Source organism: Bison bison, unplaced genomic scaffold (assembly GCF_000754665.1).
Source record: "Bison bison bison isolate TAMUID 2011002044 unplaced genomic scaffold, Bison_UMD1.0 scf7180017864181, whole genome shotgun sequence".
Taxonomy (NCBI): domain Eukaryota; kingdom Metazoa; phylum Chordata; class Mammalia; order Artiodactyla; family Bovidae; genus Bison; species Bison bison.
The window spans coordinates 2,301,136-2,319,253 of record NW_011494753.1 but is presented as its reverse complement, the minus strand read 5'-3'; the positions used below and the strand labels follow the sequence as shown (position 1 = coordinate 2,319,253).

At 46.8% G+C, this 18,118-nt stretch overlaps 2 protein-coding genes across 4 annotated transcripts in view; one reads left to right on the top strand and one right to left on the bottom strand.

The window, feature by feature from the left end:
• MTMR10 (myotubularin related protein 10) overlaps positions 1 to 10,359 on the top strand; it is a 38,572-nt gene extending 28,213 nt beyond the window's left edge. The window contains exons 9-16 of the mRNA XM_010843250.1: positions 58 to 146; positions 547 to 677; positions 1,714 to 1,783; positions 2,392 to 2,462; positions 3,947 to 4,116; positions 5,186 to 5,356; positions 6,448 to 6,630; positions 7,386 to 10,359. Coding sequence (XP_010841552.1) covers positions 58 to 146; positions 547 to 677; positions 1,714 to 1,783; positions 2,392 to 2,462; positions 3,947 to 4,116; positions 5,186 to 5,356; positions 6,448 to 6,630; positions 7,386 to 7,982 — 1,482 coding nt within the window. The 3' untranslated portion in view covers positions 7,983 to 10,359. The remainder of the gene's footprint in view (positions 1 to 57; positions 147 to 546; positions 678 to 1,713; positions 1,784 to 2,391; positions 2,463 to 3,946; positions 4,117 to 5,185; positions 5,357 to 6,447; positions 6,631 to 7,385) is intronic.
• The window catches only part of FAN1 (FANCD2/FANCI-associated nuclease 1), a 30,159-nt gene continuing 16,162 nt past the window's right edge, over positions 4,122 to 18,118 (bottom strand). For 2 of the 3 annotated variants that reach the window (XM_010843252.1, XM_010843251.1), the window contains exons 9-14: positions 17,764 to 17,928; positions 17,175 to 17,322; positions 16,163 to 16,266; positions 15,215 to 15,409; positions 14,450 to 14,578; positions 11,530 to 11,775 (exon numbers count right to left, since the gene is read on the bottom strand). In XM_010843252.1, the coding sequence (XP_010841554.1) occupies positions 11,638 to 11,775; positions 14,450 to 14,578; positions 15,215 to 15,409; positions 16,163 to 16,266; positions 17,175 to 17,322; positions 17,764 to 17,928 (879 nt within the window). In that variant the 3' untranslated portion in view covers positions 11,530 to 11,637. Of the gene's footprint in view, positions 4,194 to 11,529; positions 11,776 to 14,449; positions 14,579 to 15,214; positions 15,410 to 16,162; positions 16,267 to 17,174; positions 17,323 to 17,763; positions 17,929 to 18,118 lie in introns of those variants that run through there. The other variant, XM_010843253.1, reaches the window with a different exon arrangement.

The following is an 18,118-nucleotide window of genomic DNA, read 5'->3' as shown; positions in this document are numbered from 1 at the left end:
TCCAATACTGTGTTCCACTTTCCAGCCGGTTAAGTAAAGACCCTGCTTCTCTCCTAGTTCTGGTGCTGGAGCCACTCGAATGGCAGTGCCCTCGTGCGCACAGCCCTCATAAGAGATGTGCTGCAGCAGAGGAAGATTGAGCAGAGGTAAGTGGGCCACCACCCTCAGAGCTTGGGGTATCTTTGTCATTCTAGCTAGAGTCAGAAAGCACCATGTACTTCATACAAGCATTACCACTGTGGAGAGGATATGAACGTATTAAAATTAACTCTCAGGTTATACTAAACGTAGTTTAGTTCTTTGGCATACAAGGATCTTTTGTTGCTGACATCTTGCTGTAGTGTTGCCTCTAAAGAACTTTCAGAGTGCAGTGATTCCCAGGCAAGACACTGCAGAATGAATCAAGTTTTTCTTATAGTTCAATGCGCCTAGGTTTATCAAGTCACACCAACTAAGACGGTGGCATAGTTAGCTCATAGTAGGTGCTCAAAACATATATGTTGAATAAAAGAATGAATAGTGACTCAAAGGTTTTGTCTTTATTAGGATTTGTAATGCAATAACTAAAAGTCATCCACAGAGAAATGATGTCTACAAGTCAGATTTGGACAAGACCTTACCCAACATCCAAGATATTCAGGTGGCTTTTGTAAAACTTAAACAACTGTGTGTTAATGGTAATTTTATTTTTATTATATATATGCATATGTAAACAGTGACTGGGTGATTCTATGAGGCATTGTATGAGGCATGTCAGGAAAAATGACATTACCTAAAAATTTAGAAATAGTTAATAAGTAGAGGCTCATTGAGATACCTGTACAAATTAATATTATATGAGAATGTCAGAAGCTCTTAGAAAATGAAGTTTAAGTTGCGTTTAGTTTTGGAGGAAAAGTGTCTGCTAGTAGAACAGTGTGTAACCTCACAAACAAACAAAGACCCTAATGTGCTGAGTTATGTTTTGAGCCACATGAGAATGTGTGCAGCCTCAGAGTTAGTTCACGTATGTTTGCTGGAGCACATGCTCACGGGGTGCTTCGATGTGCCCCTGGATGGCTGACTCACAGGAAAGGGCCCTTGGTGTGAAGGGTGCGCAGAGAACCCCTCGTCACTGGGTGTGGAGAGGCAGCAGGACTGGAAGGCGAGCTGGGGTGGGAGTGTGTGTTTGGAAACACAGCAACTGTATCTTTCAGCCGTCCAGTCCTCGGGGTGGCTAGGGATGGGGTTTGTGAGCCGAGGGGCTTGAGATGAGCCAGGACAGGCCCTGCCAGGAAGCTGCCCCCTTCCCTGCAGGGGTTGCCACCAAGGCCATGTCAGCCAGGCACTGGCAGCAGGGAGGGGTGGGAGGCAGGGAGGGCCAGGCCGGTGGTGAGGAGGCTGGGGAGGGAAGGCCAGAGTCAGGGAAGGCCAGGTCAGCAGCTCTAGGAGGCAGAGGTGGTTGGAGTCTCCGAGATTTCCCCGAAAGAGTCAGAGAGGAGACGGAGGCCTGGGGAGTGCTTGGTTCCATTCCTTATAGAACTGTAGTGCGACCTCTTAAATGTTTTTATTATTAAATGCAAATGTATTACACTTCTTGAAGCCAACTTTTAAGTATTAGAAACCGTGATGTATCATCTAACTCTCAATTGATCATGTTAAGAAGCCCGGAAGTAGTATATTGAATATATATACAAGTGTATAGAATTACATATGTAATTATATTAATTGCAGAACCGTTTGAAGAAACTGAAGAGAAATGGCTGTCTTCACTGGAGAATACACGGTGGTTGGAATATGTAAGGTTTGTACAACTGCTTTCTTTTTCTCCTAACTCTTTATTTTGAAATAATTATATATCCGCAGGAGGTGCAAAAATATTACAGAGCCATGCACTCCTCACCTGCTTCCCAGTGGTAACAGCTCACATAACTGGATGATGGTTGTGGAGCCGAGAAGCTGACAGTGGTGTAAGCTAGGCCCTGTTCAGCATTTATAATCAGGTGTTCTCGTGTGTTTATGTGTGGTTTCATCACATTTGTAGACCCACGTGACCACCAACAGAGTCAGGATGCAGACTGCCCCATCACTACATCTCCCTCCTGCCACCCCTGGAGGGCTGCGCCCCCATCCCCTACAGCTCCACCCCTGCCCCCTGGGAGCCACTCATCTCTTCTTCGTCTCTGTAGTTGGGTGATTTCAAGAAGGTCATGTAAATCAGCAAAGGTTAATGAATTCCCTGATTCAAAAACCAAACTGTATTCATATAAATACTGAAGAAACTCAGAAAGGTTACAGAGACTACAAATGGGTATGGTGAGAGATTAGATTTGCTTGACATCAAGTACTTTAAACAATATATCTGTAATGGAAGTTTAGTTTTTAACATTGTGTTTCCCTTTCTGTTTCCAGGGCATTTCTTAAACATGCAGCAGAACTCGTGTATGTGCTAGAGAGCAAGCGTCTGTCTGTAGTGCTGCAAGGTAACCACTTCTGGCCACTGTGGTCCCTGGGCCACAGTATCTTGGGTGCTGTAGCTTTAGGGTACACTTTGAAATTAAGACATGTAAGTCCTCCAACCTTGTTACCAAAATTGTCTTGGTTATTCTAGGTCCTTTGCATTTCTGTGTAACTTTTAGGATCAGCAAAAAGCCTACTGGGTTTTGGATAGGACTATGTTGAACCAGAGACTGGGAGAATACTGTCTTAACATGGAATCTACCGATCCAGGAAATGAATGTCTCTCCATTTATGTGGGTTTTCTCTCATGTCATGTCAGCTTTATAGTTTTTAGTGTAGAACCCTAGAACTTATTTAGTTAAATCTGTGTTTTATTTTTGATGCTGTTGTGAATAGTTGCTTTTTAAATTTCATTTTCAGATGTATTGTGTACTCATTGTGTATAAAATCCCTACAACCTTACTAAATTAATTCATTAGTTTTAGTAGTGGTTTATGGATTCTTCAGGGGTTTTATTTTACATATGGACACTCATTGTCTGCAAATACAGTTATAGCTTGTTCCTCTCTAGTTTGAAATGCCTTGGATTCCTCTCTCTTGCCTGACTTCTCTGTGTAGAGCTTCCCGGACACTATACAGTAGAAGTGACAGAACAGACATCCTTGTCCTGCTGCCCATCTTAGGAGGAAAGTGTCCAGGATTTCACTGGCAAGAGTGATTTAGTTGTAGGTTTTTGTGGATTCCACTTGTCAGGTTGAATCTCTTCTTAGATTGCTGAGAGTTTTTATCCAGAATAAATGTTGAATTTTAATCAGACAGATGCTTTTTTATATCTAATGAGATGATCACGTAATTTTTGTCCTTTAATTTTTTATTATGGTGTGTTACTTTGTCGGGTGTTAAACCAACCTTGCATTTCTAGGATAAATTCTTGCATTCCTGAGATAATTTGGTTTGTTAATACTTTGTTGATGACGTTACATATAATGGATACTATATGATAGTTTTCTTCTGATTTTTGTGGCTGACTTTGATATCAGAGTATTCCTGGTCTTATTATTAAAGGACATCAGATATGGAAGATGGGAGCGAAGCATTTGCCATCTTGTCAGATGATGGTGGATAGTTCCCTTTCTCTCGTTCACCTCTGAGTCACCCTGTCGAGCTATCAGTGGAAAGATTGTGGGATATTTAATACTGTTGCCAAAACAGGAATAGAATGGACTCTTGGGAGATTTTTACCACAGATCATTGAAATGTAAAAAGAGTGAGGGCTACACTTCTGATATCTAGAAAACATTCATATGTAAAAGTCCATCTCCATTAAACATGAGTGTAAATGATCTGTAGGTAATATTTAGAGTTGCTGGCCTGAATGAAATGTCCTAACAAGGATGATCTCGAAGGCCGCCGCATACAACACCAAAGTGTATGCTCTACCTCCCATTCCGTCCTTCTCTGAGCATTCTGCTGTGTACTGAGTGTTGTCTTTCCGTTTCACTGACAGAGGAGGAGGGAAGAGACCTGAGCTGCATCATAGCTTCTCTGGTCCAAGTGATGCTGGACCCCTATTTCAGGACCATCACTGGGTTTCAGAGTCTGATACAGAAGGAGTGGGTCATGGCCGGATATCCATTCCTGGACAGATGCAACCACCTGAAGAGATCGGAGAAGGAGGTAACAAAGCCTTCATGCTTATCATCAGTCCTTCAGCGTGCACAGGGTAAAACCCCGTCATCATGGGGAGAGAGATTCTGTGCAGAAGGGGACAAGGAGGCTTTTAAAACATTGCCTTCACTACATCCTAGCTTCTTAGTCCAAGACTGACCCATGGATTAGAGTTCAAGTTGAGGTATTTATGAAGACTATCGTAACTGTATGATAGGCAACACTCTAAAAATTAATCTGTTGAGTTTCTCTTAGTTGAAAACTGCTTGAAGAAATGCCAATAATACGGCAGGTCTTCTGTAAGCAGACAATAGGCATGTTAGGTATTTTGGAAAACCAGCTTTGGAGTATCATAATTTCTTAAAATGGGGTACATGTGTTAAGGGAGAGAGGCTGGGGGGCACATGTAAGAGCTGCGAGGCTGGCACGGCCTCGAGTCCTTGTGGGACTGTGAGCCCTGCAGTGTCCCATGTCAGGGAGGCTCCTAAGAGCACTGCTGACTCGCTGTCCCGTGTAACAGTCCCTGCCATCTGAGGAAGCCCCAGCAGTGAATGCTTCCTGTGTTGACTCTGACTCATCAAGACACACTGGGTGGGTGCCGGGGCTGCTGCCAGCTGCTGCATTGAGGGTGTGCCCCAGGACCCCCAGGCCACACGAGCCAGTCTCTGAAACCCAGGAATGTCTCTGGATGCTGACTGCAGGGTCAGCCAAAAGTTGTTACAGAAGCTGCTTTTTGGTTTGGATGTTTTTCGTTTTAAATGTTCTGAAGAACTGTTTCCAGGTTTGGCTTAAACACTTATTTCCCTGTTCCCCCTTCACAGGGCGATTCCCTGCCTCTCTTTCTAGTTCGCCACTTCAGCGTGGTGGACTTGTTGGGCAGAGAGGTGCTGAGACATGTCCCAGGCCAGCCTTGGTTTTAGGGTGCCATGGCCGTCTAGTCTACTCATGTACGCTGAGCTCAGCTTTGGGGCCACGCACACAGGCCTCACTGTCTACTAATCTCTCCATCATGTCAGTGAGAAGTTTGGGGGTAGACATGGGCCCTGCGGGTAATCTCATTTCCTTGTGTGTATGCCAGGCTCCTGTGTTCTTGCTCTTCCTGGACACCACGTGGCAGCTGCTGGAGCAGTGCCCAGCGGCCTTCGAGTTCTCTGAGACTTACCTGGCGGTGCTGCACGACAGCACCCGTGTGGCCCTGTTCGGCACCTTCCTGTTCAACTCTCCGCACCAGCGTGTGCAACAGAGCACGGTGAGCACCCACCATGGCAATGTGCAGTAGCTGTGTTCCTATTAAACTGTCTCAGTTATGATTACCATTTTAAGCTGTAATTTCAGATGAATAACAGTCCAGGAACTTGAACCTGTTGCATTTGTATGAGTGCGCATTCTAGGTCTTTTTCTCTGACATTTATTGAAAGATGCAGCTTATTTTAACCACCGTAAATATACTTTTGTATTTATACGTTCACGTTTGAGCTGTCTGAATGGGTAATTGGTAAGATCCTGTTTGAAAACATTTATTTCCTAGGACAGTAGAATAAAAGGGGTATAAAGCAAATGACTTTTCTTTGGGAATTCTATGGGGAAGGAATTTGAGAGGAAACATAGGCATGATGCAAGACTGGAACTCTCACTGGGCACTGCTTCCCGAGTGTCCTCAGACCCTGATGCCATGGGGCAAGTCACTTTTACGTAGACCTGTCAGCTTCCAGTCCCAGCTCTTAACCCAGAGGAAGAACCATGACTAGGGAGGGACTTGAAACCAGCTTCTGGTTGCCCTGGTGGAGCCTTCTGGAACCACGAGTTCTGTCTTATCCATGTCTGGAGCAGTGGGTGTAGCCACAGAGGCTGCAGTGCCCAGAAGGACGCTCTCATGGGTCTTCAGGAAAGACTGCAAGAGGGGCTGCCTTCACAGTGAGCTGTGGTCATAGCCAGGGCTGGGACTCTGCTGAGTCTTGAGTTCCTCATCTGTGAAGCTGCTGCCTCAAACCAGCAGCTGAGCGTCCTGAAGACGCATGCTGTTCAAGACTGGGTGTGAGCGTGTAAGGGGAGGGTTTGTTCAGGCCACTGCTCCAGGGTGAGCTCCCTCCACGAGTTCACACTCATGAACATGCTCACTGCCCAGGGGCCCCCTCCTCCTCATGCAAGGGCCATGCCCTCCTCGTGCCGGGTGCCAGCAACGTCTGGGGAGCAGAGTGTGCTGCTCCAGAGGGGTGGGAATCGCCCTCATTCAGAAAATTTCACTCGTATAACGATGAACAATTCATCAAAAAGGAAGTTACCAAGAGAAAATCTTGAGTTTGGCATTTTTCACAAATGTTCAAATATTTTATTTTGCAGGAATTTGCTATAAGCAAAAATATCCAGCTGGGTGATGAGAAGGGTTTAAAATTCCCCTCCGTTTGGGACTGGTCTCTCCAGTTTACACCAAAGGATCGTACCCTTTTCCACAACCCCTTCTACATTGGAAAGAGCACGCCCTGTGTGCAGAATGGTTCTGTGAAGTCCTTTAAAAGGACAAAGGTAAACTACAAAAACGCACTAATGGTGGAAACCTGGTGTTGGCACACACATAACCAAAAACATCTTTTTCAGAACAGGGTATTGAAAGTCCAGGCACGTCCCATGACAGCATTGCTAATGCAGGTTTGAGGGGTCATTTGCTTTGTTTCTTTTATGGCTGTGCCGTGCAGCTCAGGAGATCTTAGTTCCCTAACCAGGGATTAAACCTGTACCCTTGGCAATGAGTGGGAGGAGTCTTAGCCAAAGTTTTTTTCATTATCATTATATTTGTGATGGTGATCTGTGACCAGTGATCTCTGATGTCACTATTGCAGAAAGATTACAACTCGCTTAGGTCTCAGATGAGGGTTAGCATTTTTAGCAGTAAAGTATTTAAGGTGTACACATTTTGTCTTTTTAGACATAATGCTGTTGCACACTTAATAAATTACCATATACTGGAAACATAACTTATATGTGCCAGGAAACCAAAAACCTGGTGTGACTTGCTTTATCGCGAATCCACTGTCTCCCAGAGGTCTGCCTATGACGGAGAGAATATATCAGCTCCACCCTCATACAGGCCACAGCCTGGCAAAGTCAAGGCCCAAGTGTCCAACTCCAGTGGAGGAGGACTGGAGCAAGTATTACCAAGGGAGGGACAAAATGTCCTTTAATGTTGAAATTCTACCTGAGTGTATGTTCACCATCACACTTTTATCATCTCTCTGAAAGGGGAAGCTCCAGGAGAATAATGCTAGAATCTCTCTGTACAGAAAAGCTACAGCTCCACACTGAGAGGAATGCCAGCCTCCTTAAAGAACGGCATCATCAGTGAGGAGGAGTTACGGCCAAGGAGAAACTCACTAATCCTGCAGGTGAAGCCAGCGCCTCTAGAAACGAGGGACAGCCAGGACTGGGGCGCGGAGCGGTTCTTCCAAGAATGGGCCTCCAGGCCGGCCGACCTGCATGGGACCATCCTGCCACATCTCTCAGGGGCGCACATCAAGCTGTGGAAACTCTGCTACTTCCGCTGGGTCCCCGAGGCCCAGATCCAGCACGGGGGCTTCATTACGGCCTTCCACAAGCTCTCACTGCTGGCCGATGAGGTGGATGTCTTGAGCAGAGCGCTCCGACAGCCCCGGGGTGGCCCCATGCCAGCCCCCGGCCCCGAGCTGGCCCCAAGCAGGCTGTACTTCTGTGCCGGCGGCCCACACGATGCCCCAGGCACGCCGGACTTCCTCTCGTCCTCCTTCCCCTTCTCCCCGGTGGGCAATCTGTGCAGGCGGAGCATTTCGGGGACACCGCTGAGCAAGTTTCTCAGTGGGGCCAAGATATGGCTATCCACTGAGACCCTCGCCAATGAAGACTGACCATCCTGAGGGACGAGCGGGACTGCCGATCCATGTGGGGCCAAGATATGGCTGTCCACTGAGACCCTCAAACGTGGAGACCAAGGGGGTCTTCCTGCACGTCCTGAGGGGTGAGCAGAACTGCTGCCCTAGAGGTCGGACACACTCATCATTTATCTGTAACAACTGAAATTTGCACTAATTCTTAAAAACATGTTGAATTATGTTTTCTTCACAGTTTTTTAAAAGACAGGCCTAACTTTTGTTATTTATGTTCTCTCTCTGTCATGCTGGGTCAGGCTCGTTTTTAGGTCATTTGCAGGCAGACATTCCCATGATTTTATTACTGTGATCAGACTAATCAGGTTTTGTGTGTGGCATCTTTCTAACCACCTACTAAAGCTTCCCTGATCCTTGGTCGGATTAGCAGCCCAAGCAGCAACCATCAGGGGAGTCAAGAACTAGTGTCTGGTGTATTTTCAAGAAGCATCCAGAAGACCCCAGTGGGTAGTCATGGGTATATGTGCATTTTTCTGGTCACTTTCATTATCTCTAGTTGAACTCACCTGAGAGTTGTGTGTTCCCACACTGTAATTTGTTTTAGATTGCTGTCTGGGACCGTAGATCACTGTGTTTTAAAATCATGAGTTTGCTTAGGGCTAACTTTAAAATGATGTGCACTGTTGACTTCAAAAGCATTTGCTGTAGATAATATAATTAACTTAGAAGTGCCTTTGATTATTAACTATTAAGATATGAATAGCACAGAGTAAAACAATTTGAGTTAGGATATCAGAGTCCCATCACACATCAGAAGGAGGCTAGTCATGAAGCCTCCAGCTGAGAGTCACCTGGACACCCCAGGTCTGGGGGTCGGAGGGGAGCAGAGCCAGCACTGGCAGTATTACTGAGACCCAGCCACTCTGGGCACCTGCCCATGGAAAGGGGTGGTGAGCTCCTGAGTCAGGTCACCTGCAGGGAAGGACAGAGTGCCTGGCACTTGGGGAGGAAGGGCAGGTGAGTAGAGGTGGACTTCTCTCAGGGTATTGCCATTGTAACCAAGAGCGCTTGCCCTGCCCTGCCTGTGACAGCAGTGCTGAGGAGCCGGACGAAGACAGGTATGCTCTTGTCTGAGCTCCTGATGGCAGGTGCTATGCCGGTTAGAGCCACCACAGCCTTCACTTTTGGGAAAAGATGGATGTTTGAAATATAGCTGTCATATCGCTGTCTTAAACTGCCATCTTATGCTTTTCAAAAAATGTCTTAAAGTGTGCAGTTAGATTATGTCCTTTTCTAAAACAGGTTTTTTTCAAAACAGTGCTTTACTTTCATATGTAACAAACAGGTATTTCTGTTTGAATTACTTGCCTTTAAAAAATTGTTGGATAATGTCTCTGGATTTAAAAGGATGGAAGTTTCTATGCAGTGTCTAAGGAAGTCCATCTTGTGGATAAACCCAGTGTTTCTCCCAACCTGCCTAGAAAATAAGGGCTTTTTTAGTTATATAAGTTTATATAAGTAGCACTGTTGCCACAAGGACTTTTATAGTCCTTGACTGGAACCAGCTCCAGCCCCCTGAAAACCCCAAATCCCATCTTGCCACTGAAAGTGTAACAGTTCTTCCCCATTTTTCATTAGGCTGCTTTTTAATTATTACAAATTGTCCTAATTTGTTACTGTTTTTTCGGGTTGAGCATTTATTTCTCTATAGCTTTCTTCCCTATCACATTTATTTCAACCGTTGTAGTAAATGTTTTTAACTTGCAAGTTTTAAAATGATTAGGTACTCTTAATGCTGTTTTAAAGTAGAAAATATGCATATTTTTGTATGATAATCAAATGTAAAATACAGTATTTTATTTTTGCTGAACAGTTGTTATATCATGATTATTGTGCCACAGTTTATCGTGCATAATATGAACAACAACTATCCTAGCATTAAGTCCTGGCCCCTGCAGAGCCACCGGCCCCGTTGCTGGCCGAGGATGTGGGGACACGGTCTGAGGGCAGCACCGGACATGGATGCCCAGCTTCTGCTGACAGGGCCACACGGGCAGACTCTCGGATCGGACTTCAAGGTGTAAAGTGTCTTACTGTTGTTCGTGATGGAAACCAACTTTAAAACCAAAAGTGTCTAACTTTATTTAAGAAAGTATATTAATTTGTGCTAACAGAGGGTGAAAACTGTTCAACACGTACTTCAACAAACTCTTCTTGCTATAGCAGTAACCTCAAGTAGCTGAAACTTGATTTTGAAAGAAAATGAAAACCTTTGTGCCTAAAATTGATTGTGACTTGCATTAAAGTAGGATGGGCAGGAAGGTGAGAGATTCTGTTTTCCAGCAGTGATGAATGTGAAGGAAGTGCTGAGTGCTAATAAAATGTCCATAGAAATGGTTGCCTTTGTTATTGATGTGAGAGGTGGGATGTTCTCTTCTAGCTGTGCTTGTGTCTCATCCCTGCTGCTCTGCCTGCTCTAAACCTCAGTTCACAACTGGCTGTCATCACAGCCATGGGGGTTCATGGACCAGGCCCTAACTCGGCCTTGCACTGTATACATTAAAAAGCCGGTGAGTGATATTTCCTTAAGAAGATCAGGGATCAGGTCTGTGGGAGCAGGATCCTGGCCAAGCTGCCCAGGCCTCCCATCCTGACCAGTCCCTTCCTGTGTCCATCCCCTCCCCACCCTGCCCAGGGCTCTGCACACCTTGGAGACACTGCAGGTTGGTTCCACATAACCACAGTAAAGTGAGTGTCATCACAGTCTGCAAGTCATGTGAATTTTCTGGTTTCTGAGTACATGTAAAAGTAATGCTTCCAGTACACTATAGTCTGTTAAATGTGCATTATATCTAGAAGTGTACAAACCTTTAAATATTTTAAAATACTTTGCTGCTGAAATATACTAACCATCATCTGAACCTTCTGCAAGTCAAACCATAACAAATATAATAACAGAGAAGTCTGAAATCTGTGAGAATCACTGGAATGCGACTGAGACCCAAAGTGAGCACTGCTGGAAGGATGGTGCTGACAGACCTGCTCGACCCAGGGCTGCTCCAGACCTTGCATCTGCACTAAACAGTAGTGCTAAAGCGCGTTCTGCCAGCGTGTTCTCACATTAAAGCAAGTTCTGCCAGTGTGGGAGACTGCCTCAGTCATCGGGGACATACCCAAGGGTCAAGACAGAAAGGGACAGCTAAATGCCTTTGGTAGCAAGTGTCCCTCTCCGTGGTGATAGGCCCAAAAGGCACTTGATGACAATGTGTTTCTTAATTCTTAAAGAAATCAGAGAAATCAGAAAACATATATAAATTCAAGAATCTAATATATTTTTTAGAAAGAAACATTGTGTATGCTGCTTTCATAAAAGACTGAAAGCTGTGAATCATCTTGTTTTGCAGTTTTCCAGTTTTCTGTAAATATAACTTAATAACATAATGCATCTAGCTCCTGAAATAGCCACGAAGGTTCTGACCTTTTTGGAAGTTCTTTACTAATGTGTGGGATTGGTAAGTGTCCTGAAGCCAATCACTGAGGTTGGTGATACAGACACTGTACGATGATGAATCCTTAAGGTGCCAGGTTTATTATGACAATAACAAAACCAAAATTAAATAGGATGTAGTGACATTCTACGCTCTAATGGTCTTAGATGCCTCCGAGCCCTCAGCTCTCAGTCGGGACCCCTGCTCCTGGCCCCGACTGCAGCCACGTGGCAAACCTCTACATCCGCCCCCAGCCGGCGCAGCTCATCCAGCCAGATCATCTGCTTCTGCGACAGCCGGTCGTGGGGTCCCTTCACTTCCACCAGCTGGGAGACAGAAGGGCTATTCAGGTGGGCTGTGGCAGTTCCCACTAAGGACCATTTATTTAGAAGGCTTGCCCAGCTGCACTGCTGTACTTACATGTCTGTAACAACTAAACATGTACATATGAATTCAGTGAGAAAGTCCCCTATTCTTAGAAACCAGACTGTCCTCCACAGAGAATTAGGAAATGGATTCATACGTAATATGGCAGCTGAAATAGTTTTCCAGCACACACAGCACTGTTACTCTCCTGCTCAGCACCCCTCAATCACTTTTTTGTTGTGTCTGCAATTAGACCCAAGCTCCTTGCCAGGACCCACAAAACCGTGTGGCCTGGTGTCTTCCCCGTGCAAGCCAGGGCCCTTGCCCATGCTTGCCAGTCCTACCACCTAGGACATGTCTCCCTGCTCTTCACGTGTCTGACACCTTCCCCCTCAATGCTCAGCTCAGATTCATTTCTAGAAGGGTCCTTCCCTTTCCTGTGCACTTGTTTACGATGTGTGTCGTAAGATAAAACTGCTCACCACACATCAGCTCCATGGAACCAGAACTGCGTCAGTGTTGTCTACCACAGAGCACCAAAATTCAAAACACAGTGATGGAGACTACCAACATGAACTACAAAAGTTTTTTTTTTTTTAATTAATAAAGCATTTCCACAGCCTAACAGGAGTTAGAGAGATCTTAATAGAGATCCCAAAGGGCAGAACAGAGAGAAAAAAATATTTAAGAGATAATAGCTAAAAAATTTTTCAAAGTTGATGGAAATTATAAACCCAAAGATCCAAGAAGCTCGGTGAACTCCCAAGTACAGACCCCTAAAGAACACGACTCTAAGAAACATAAATTGCATATAAGTTTGGAAAAAAAAAAAAAAGGCAGGGCAGGGGGATCTAATAAAGCAGCCAGAATTGTCAAAAGCCAGAGGGGAGAGACTACAGACTTCTCACTAGAAACAATACAAGCTAGATGACAGTGGACAAATATTTTAAGGCATTGAAAAAAGAATCCTTTGCCTGCTGCTGCTGCTGCTAAGTCGCTTCAGTCGTGTCCGACTCTGTGCGACCCCATAGACGGCAGCCCACCAGGCTCCCCCGTCCCTGGGATTCTCCAGGCAAGAACACTGGAGTGGGTTGCCATTTCCTTCTCCAGTGCATGAAAGTGAATAGTGAAAGTGAAGGACTGCAGCCTACCAGGCTCCTCTGTCCATGGAATTTTCCAGGCACAAGTACTGGAGTGGGGTGCCAATTCTTTGCCTAGGAAAAACTATCTTTCAAAAATGAAAACTTAAAGTCTTAAAATATATAAAACCTAAATAATTCATTATTAGCACACTTCCATTGCAAGAAATGTGAAAGGAAGTTCTGTCAGGAAGAGAATGATAGTTCATGGAAATCTGAATCTATATAAAGGAATAACCATTAGAATTTGTATCTATATGAGTAACTATAAAGGCTCATTAGTCCACTGTAGAAAGCAAAATAATGTGTTCTAGGGTTTATAACATGTCAAGGCATAATGTATGAACACAGCACAAGGGCTGAGAGAGGAGATATACTGTTGTAGGGTTCTTTATATTCTATGTGGACTGGTACAACATCACTTGAAAGTAGGTAAGTTTAAGTACACACTGTAAACACAACTCCAACCACTTAAAACACATGAAGAGTCAGAGCTAACAAGCCAACAGAGGATAAAATGCAACCTCAGACAAAATGAAGAACTGAGACAAAAAACAAATGAAAGGTTTAAAGCCAGATATGAATAATCACATTAAATGTAATATTCCAAATACTAACAAATTAAGAGCACAGGCTGTCAGATTAGATTAAAAGTAAGACCCATATATATGCTGCCTACAGAATATAAGAAACTCATATAAAAACAAGTTTAGAGACATGAAAATCCTAAGTTTATATGTTGAATAATAAAGCTTCACAATATATATAAAGCAGACATTGACAAAACCGAAAGGAAAAATACCCAAATCCACAACTGTAGTCAGAAGTGTCACATGACACCAGAAACATGACCCAGAGAGAACAGATGAGCTGGACTTTATCAAAACTTAATACTTCAACTGTTCAATACACTATTTAGACAATGAAAAGTCAAGTCACACACTGAATGAAATGTATCTGATAAAGAACCTGTACCATAATTTTTCTTTTCATCTCAAAATTCAGTAGTTTAAGAAAACCACTAGCCTGTGACAGGCAGGATGAGACCAGGTAAGGAAAGGGTGGCGGCCAGCCTACAGCACGTAAGCAGGCACTCACTCTCGGAGCTTAGAAAAATCACCCCCAGCCATCCCGGCCCCTTGGTGCTCACACCTGCAGAGTCCCTGCCCTTGCCCTGCTTCCAACAGTGGACACAGCGCAAGCAATGGTTTGTCGCTGCCAGCTCAGCTGATAAAAAGAGACTGACTTCCGTCCTGCTTACAGCCTGGCCCTTCTCCCACACCTGCTCGGATGAAATAGGCTGCCGCATGGGGAGAGGCCCAGGTGTCAGCACCGTGGACGCCTCTACCAGCAGCCACTGAACAATCCTAGCCCTCAGTCCAGCAGCTCTTGAGGGATTCAATCTTGTCAATCACCAAGCAAGAAATGCCTGGATTGTGGCCTTTAAGTTGATCATAAAATTACGAACATGACTTTCTGCTCTAGCTCAACTGACCTTGACGTGATGACTCTGGGAGCTCCACACAACCAGGTCAGGGAGGCCCCCTCGGCAGTGCCGGAAGTCCATGGCCAGGCGGCGGCACACGCCACTGAGGATGGAGCCCCCCAGGCAGGACACAAGATCCTGGACAGAAGATACAGGGACGGTCAGCCCTCCCCTGGGATGGAGACCCTGGAGCCCCCAGTGATGGTGAGACGGGGGAGACCCCATGTGTCAATTCAGTAGAGATGGGGTCCTAGGACACCAAGCGCCCTTCTGCCCCTGGTGCTGGCACCCCAGCCTCTGGGGATGCCTTCTCCATGGTCAGTTACCAAGCTTTCACCCAGTCGGGAACATCCAAGGAGCAGCTAAGAAGAGAGGATTTGGGGTGAGCACTTAGGATGCAACAGCGGCCCATGGAGGCCACTGGTCACAGGACAGGGAGAGTGTCCTCCCTCCAGGGGCCACAGGCCAGGCCAAGGGGGCTGCCAACCAAACAGGCCGAAGGCATAACTGGGGCTTGTTCACACTTGGGACTGTCCCTTCAGGAACAGAGGCCTGTGGGCAGGGGTACAACAAGCACATGCACAGACACACATGTATGCGTGTGCTTGCATATATACATGAACAGGTATAACATACACACAGGTACATGGGTGTGTGCATACATACAGGCACACATATATGTGAATGTGTGCATACTTGTCTTTTGTTACAATTGCCAAAAGGAAACCCACATTGGAGGCACTTCCTGAGCGAACCCCTGCTGCAGACTCTCACCTGGGCTTGCTGCAGAGAAGAGAAGCGATCCCAGCTGACCAGGGAGGACACCCTGCCTTCCTGGGCCTGCCACACAGCTGCCACCCAGGCCCGCAAGCTCTCCTCGGGGGCGCTGTGGATCTGCTGCAGCCGGGCTTCCATGGCTGATGCCCTGCTCTCGAAGAAACTGTCTGTGCAGAGGTCCAGCGGGGCTGCCTGTGTGCAGGGAGAACCAGCTCACACTAAGCCTGGGAGGCTGGGGTCATCAGAGGAGCCAATGCCCATCAAATCTGGAAACTGACCACTCTGATGAAGTGGACTCAGGCTTTTTCTCAAAAGATATATAAAAATCACCCAAGTAACCTGATATAAAAGCAATTTATGACACTGATTTTTTAGAGAACTAATTTGCAAAGACAAGTACAATTTGCTAAAAGAGTTCTTAGGTTAAACTGGTGGAGCTCTTGGACTTTCCAGGTGGTGCCGTAGTAAAGAATCCACCTGCCAATGCAGGAAACACAGGTTCAATCCCTGGGTCAGGAAGATCCCCGGAAGGAAAGAATGGCAATAGATGCCAGTATTCTTGCCTGGAAAATTCCATGGCAGGTTACAGTCGATGGGGACGCAGAGAGTCGGACAGGACTGAGCGACTGAACATGCACACACAGTGGAGCTCTTAGCAGACATGTATGACAAAGCACATGAGTGTACATGGGCCCCACCAGGGTGAAGCCGAAGACACTGACACGAAAAGTTTCAAGAGGAATGATTCCAGTAAAGTAGCTTACATTTTAAATTCTATGAATCAGATTTAAAAATTAAAACCCATTCTTACAGTGAAATTAGCACTAGGATCCAGAAGAGTATAACTGGGGGCAGGTTTCCGGGGCAGTAACCTCAGGGTCCCAGGGTGGGAGTGACTCACGTGTATGTGCAGAGGCTCTGCAGCCTGAACGTGGCCAGGGTTACCTGATAGGCATTTCTGAAGGCATCTGGCACCCCGTCCATGAAGATGATGTCCCACAGCAGGAGGCCAAACAGGGTGCTGAAGGTGGACCCCTCCCCATGGATCCCTGAGACAAGGCACACACGAGAAAAATCCATCTCTTCTGCTCTCCAAAGACACCATCATATCCTACTGCCAGCTCAAGTTGAAGAAACTAGCAAAAATATTTTAGATTCAAAGGCAAAGGCTGTTTTCATGCCATTCCCTGCTCATTTTCTTAACATTAGATTGCTTATATACAGAAGCCTTGCTTAAGGATGAAAGTCTTAGTAGTTATGACAAAATTCAAATGCATGTTTCAGAGTGGAAAAACCTAAGGGACATGTTTAAAAACAAACAGGAGGTCTGACGGGGGAGGGTGGGCGCCCAGGAGCCTTTGCCTCTGACCCCATTCGCCTCCTTCCACAGCACTCCTCTGCCTCGACCTGGACACCACACAGTGCCGGGGTTTAGGACTCAGGGTTTTACAGAAAACTTCCACATCAGAGACCACCCAGTCCAGACCCCCTATCCCCACCCCACATCCAGACTATAAGATGGGGTGGTGACCTCAGAGAGGCCCAGCCCAGTTCCAGGCCGTGTGAACAGTGAAGCAGGGTCGCCAGGGCTGGGGCCGCTCCCAGTGGGTCCCTCATGGCCCTTTGGCACACCTGATGCCCCCACCCGAGACCCCAGTGCTCCTCCACACACTACAGTACCTCTGAGCGGCTGGCTATGGGCAGCATCTTGTGGTCCTCTCCAATCCTGTCCACCTGCCTGACCCAAGATCTCTAAGAGCAATCCAGCCACCCTTGCTCCTCATGTCCCTACCAGAACACGCCACCCTCATGGTGGCAGGTGTGAACACTGGACATGAGGAAGCACACGGCCCTGATGAACTGGGGTGATAAAATTCTCTCCTGTGCCCTCTAGGGCCTCCCACAGGGACAGGATAGAGTGACGACACCCCCCAGCGTGGCCACATGGCCCAGTTACCCTGGTCAAAGCCGCAGTGTCTATAATGGGCCAGTGCCAGCTCCTCCACAGAGCACAGGACAGTGGCAGGGGAGGCCCCCCCAGCCTCCAGCACGAAGACAGACTTCCCTGATCCACGCTGTGGGCACAGCCGGCCTGTGACGGTCACCTGGGTGGGTGGGGGGTGAGGAACAGCTGTTAGCCCCACTCCTGCTCCAGCCCTGAAGCCCCAAACAAACTCTCCTCTGCCCTCGAAAGGCCACCTGTCCTTAGTGCAGCACCGGGTTGGTCTTGAGGATGTGGGCAGGTCATCGCCTGGTGCCCAGGAGCGCTGCTCTGAGCTGCTCTTCAGGGTCCTGACTGGGCTGCGGGCAGGAGGCCTGGCAGGGTTGTGAGCTGCTGACTCAGGGGTAGAGTCACAGCCCCTGCTGACCAGGCCTCTTTGACACCTCGATGCCAGGCTGAGGTCGGAACAAGGCTGGGTCACTGCCCACAGCAAACCAGAGGGCTTTCTGAGTCTATGAGAAATGTGTGCTGGAAACCGCTCTAAGGCTGCGTTCAGGAAAAACCCCTGAAATGCACCCACAGTGCCCCCAGGATATTCACGCACATGTCTGACGTCCTCCACGGTGACCTCTGGGAGCTGGCGGAGGAGATGCATGTACTTCTGGCCGCTGGGAGAGGCACGCAGGCGTGCGGCCCTTTGGTACAGTGCCAGGCGGTGGCCTGTCCGGACATGAGGATCCGCCAGGCCTGCAGCGATGCACTGGACAGCCTGTGGAGAGCATGGCACTGTCAGTGTTAGTAAGGCCCAGGCAGCGGCACCCCCATTTCATGGGATGGAAACCCCACCATCAATTAATCATTCCTTTTGCTAATTAGCAGTAGACAGAGCCACCCTCCAGGGACAAGGACATTATTCCTGTACATCTCACACAGACACCTTCAACGCATAGATGGAGCAC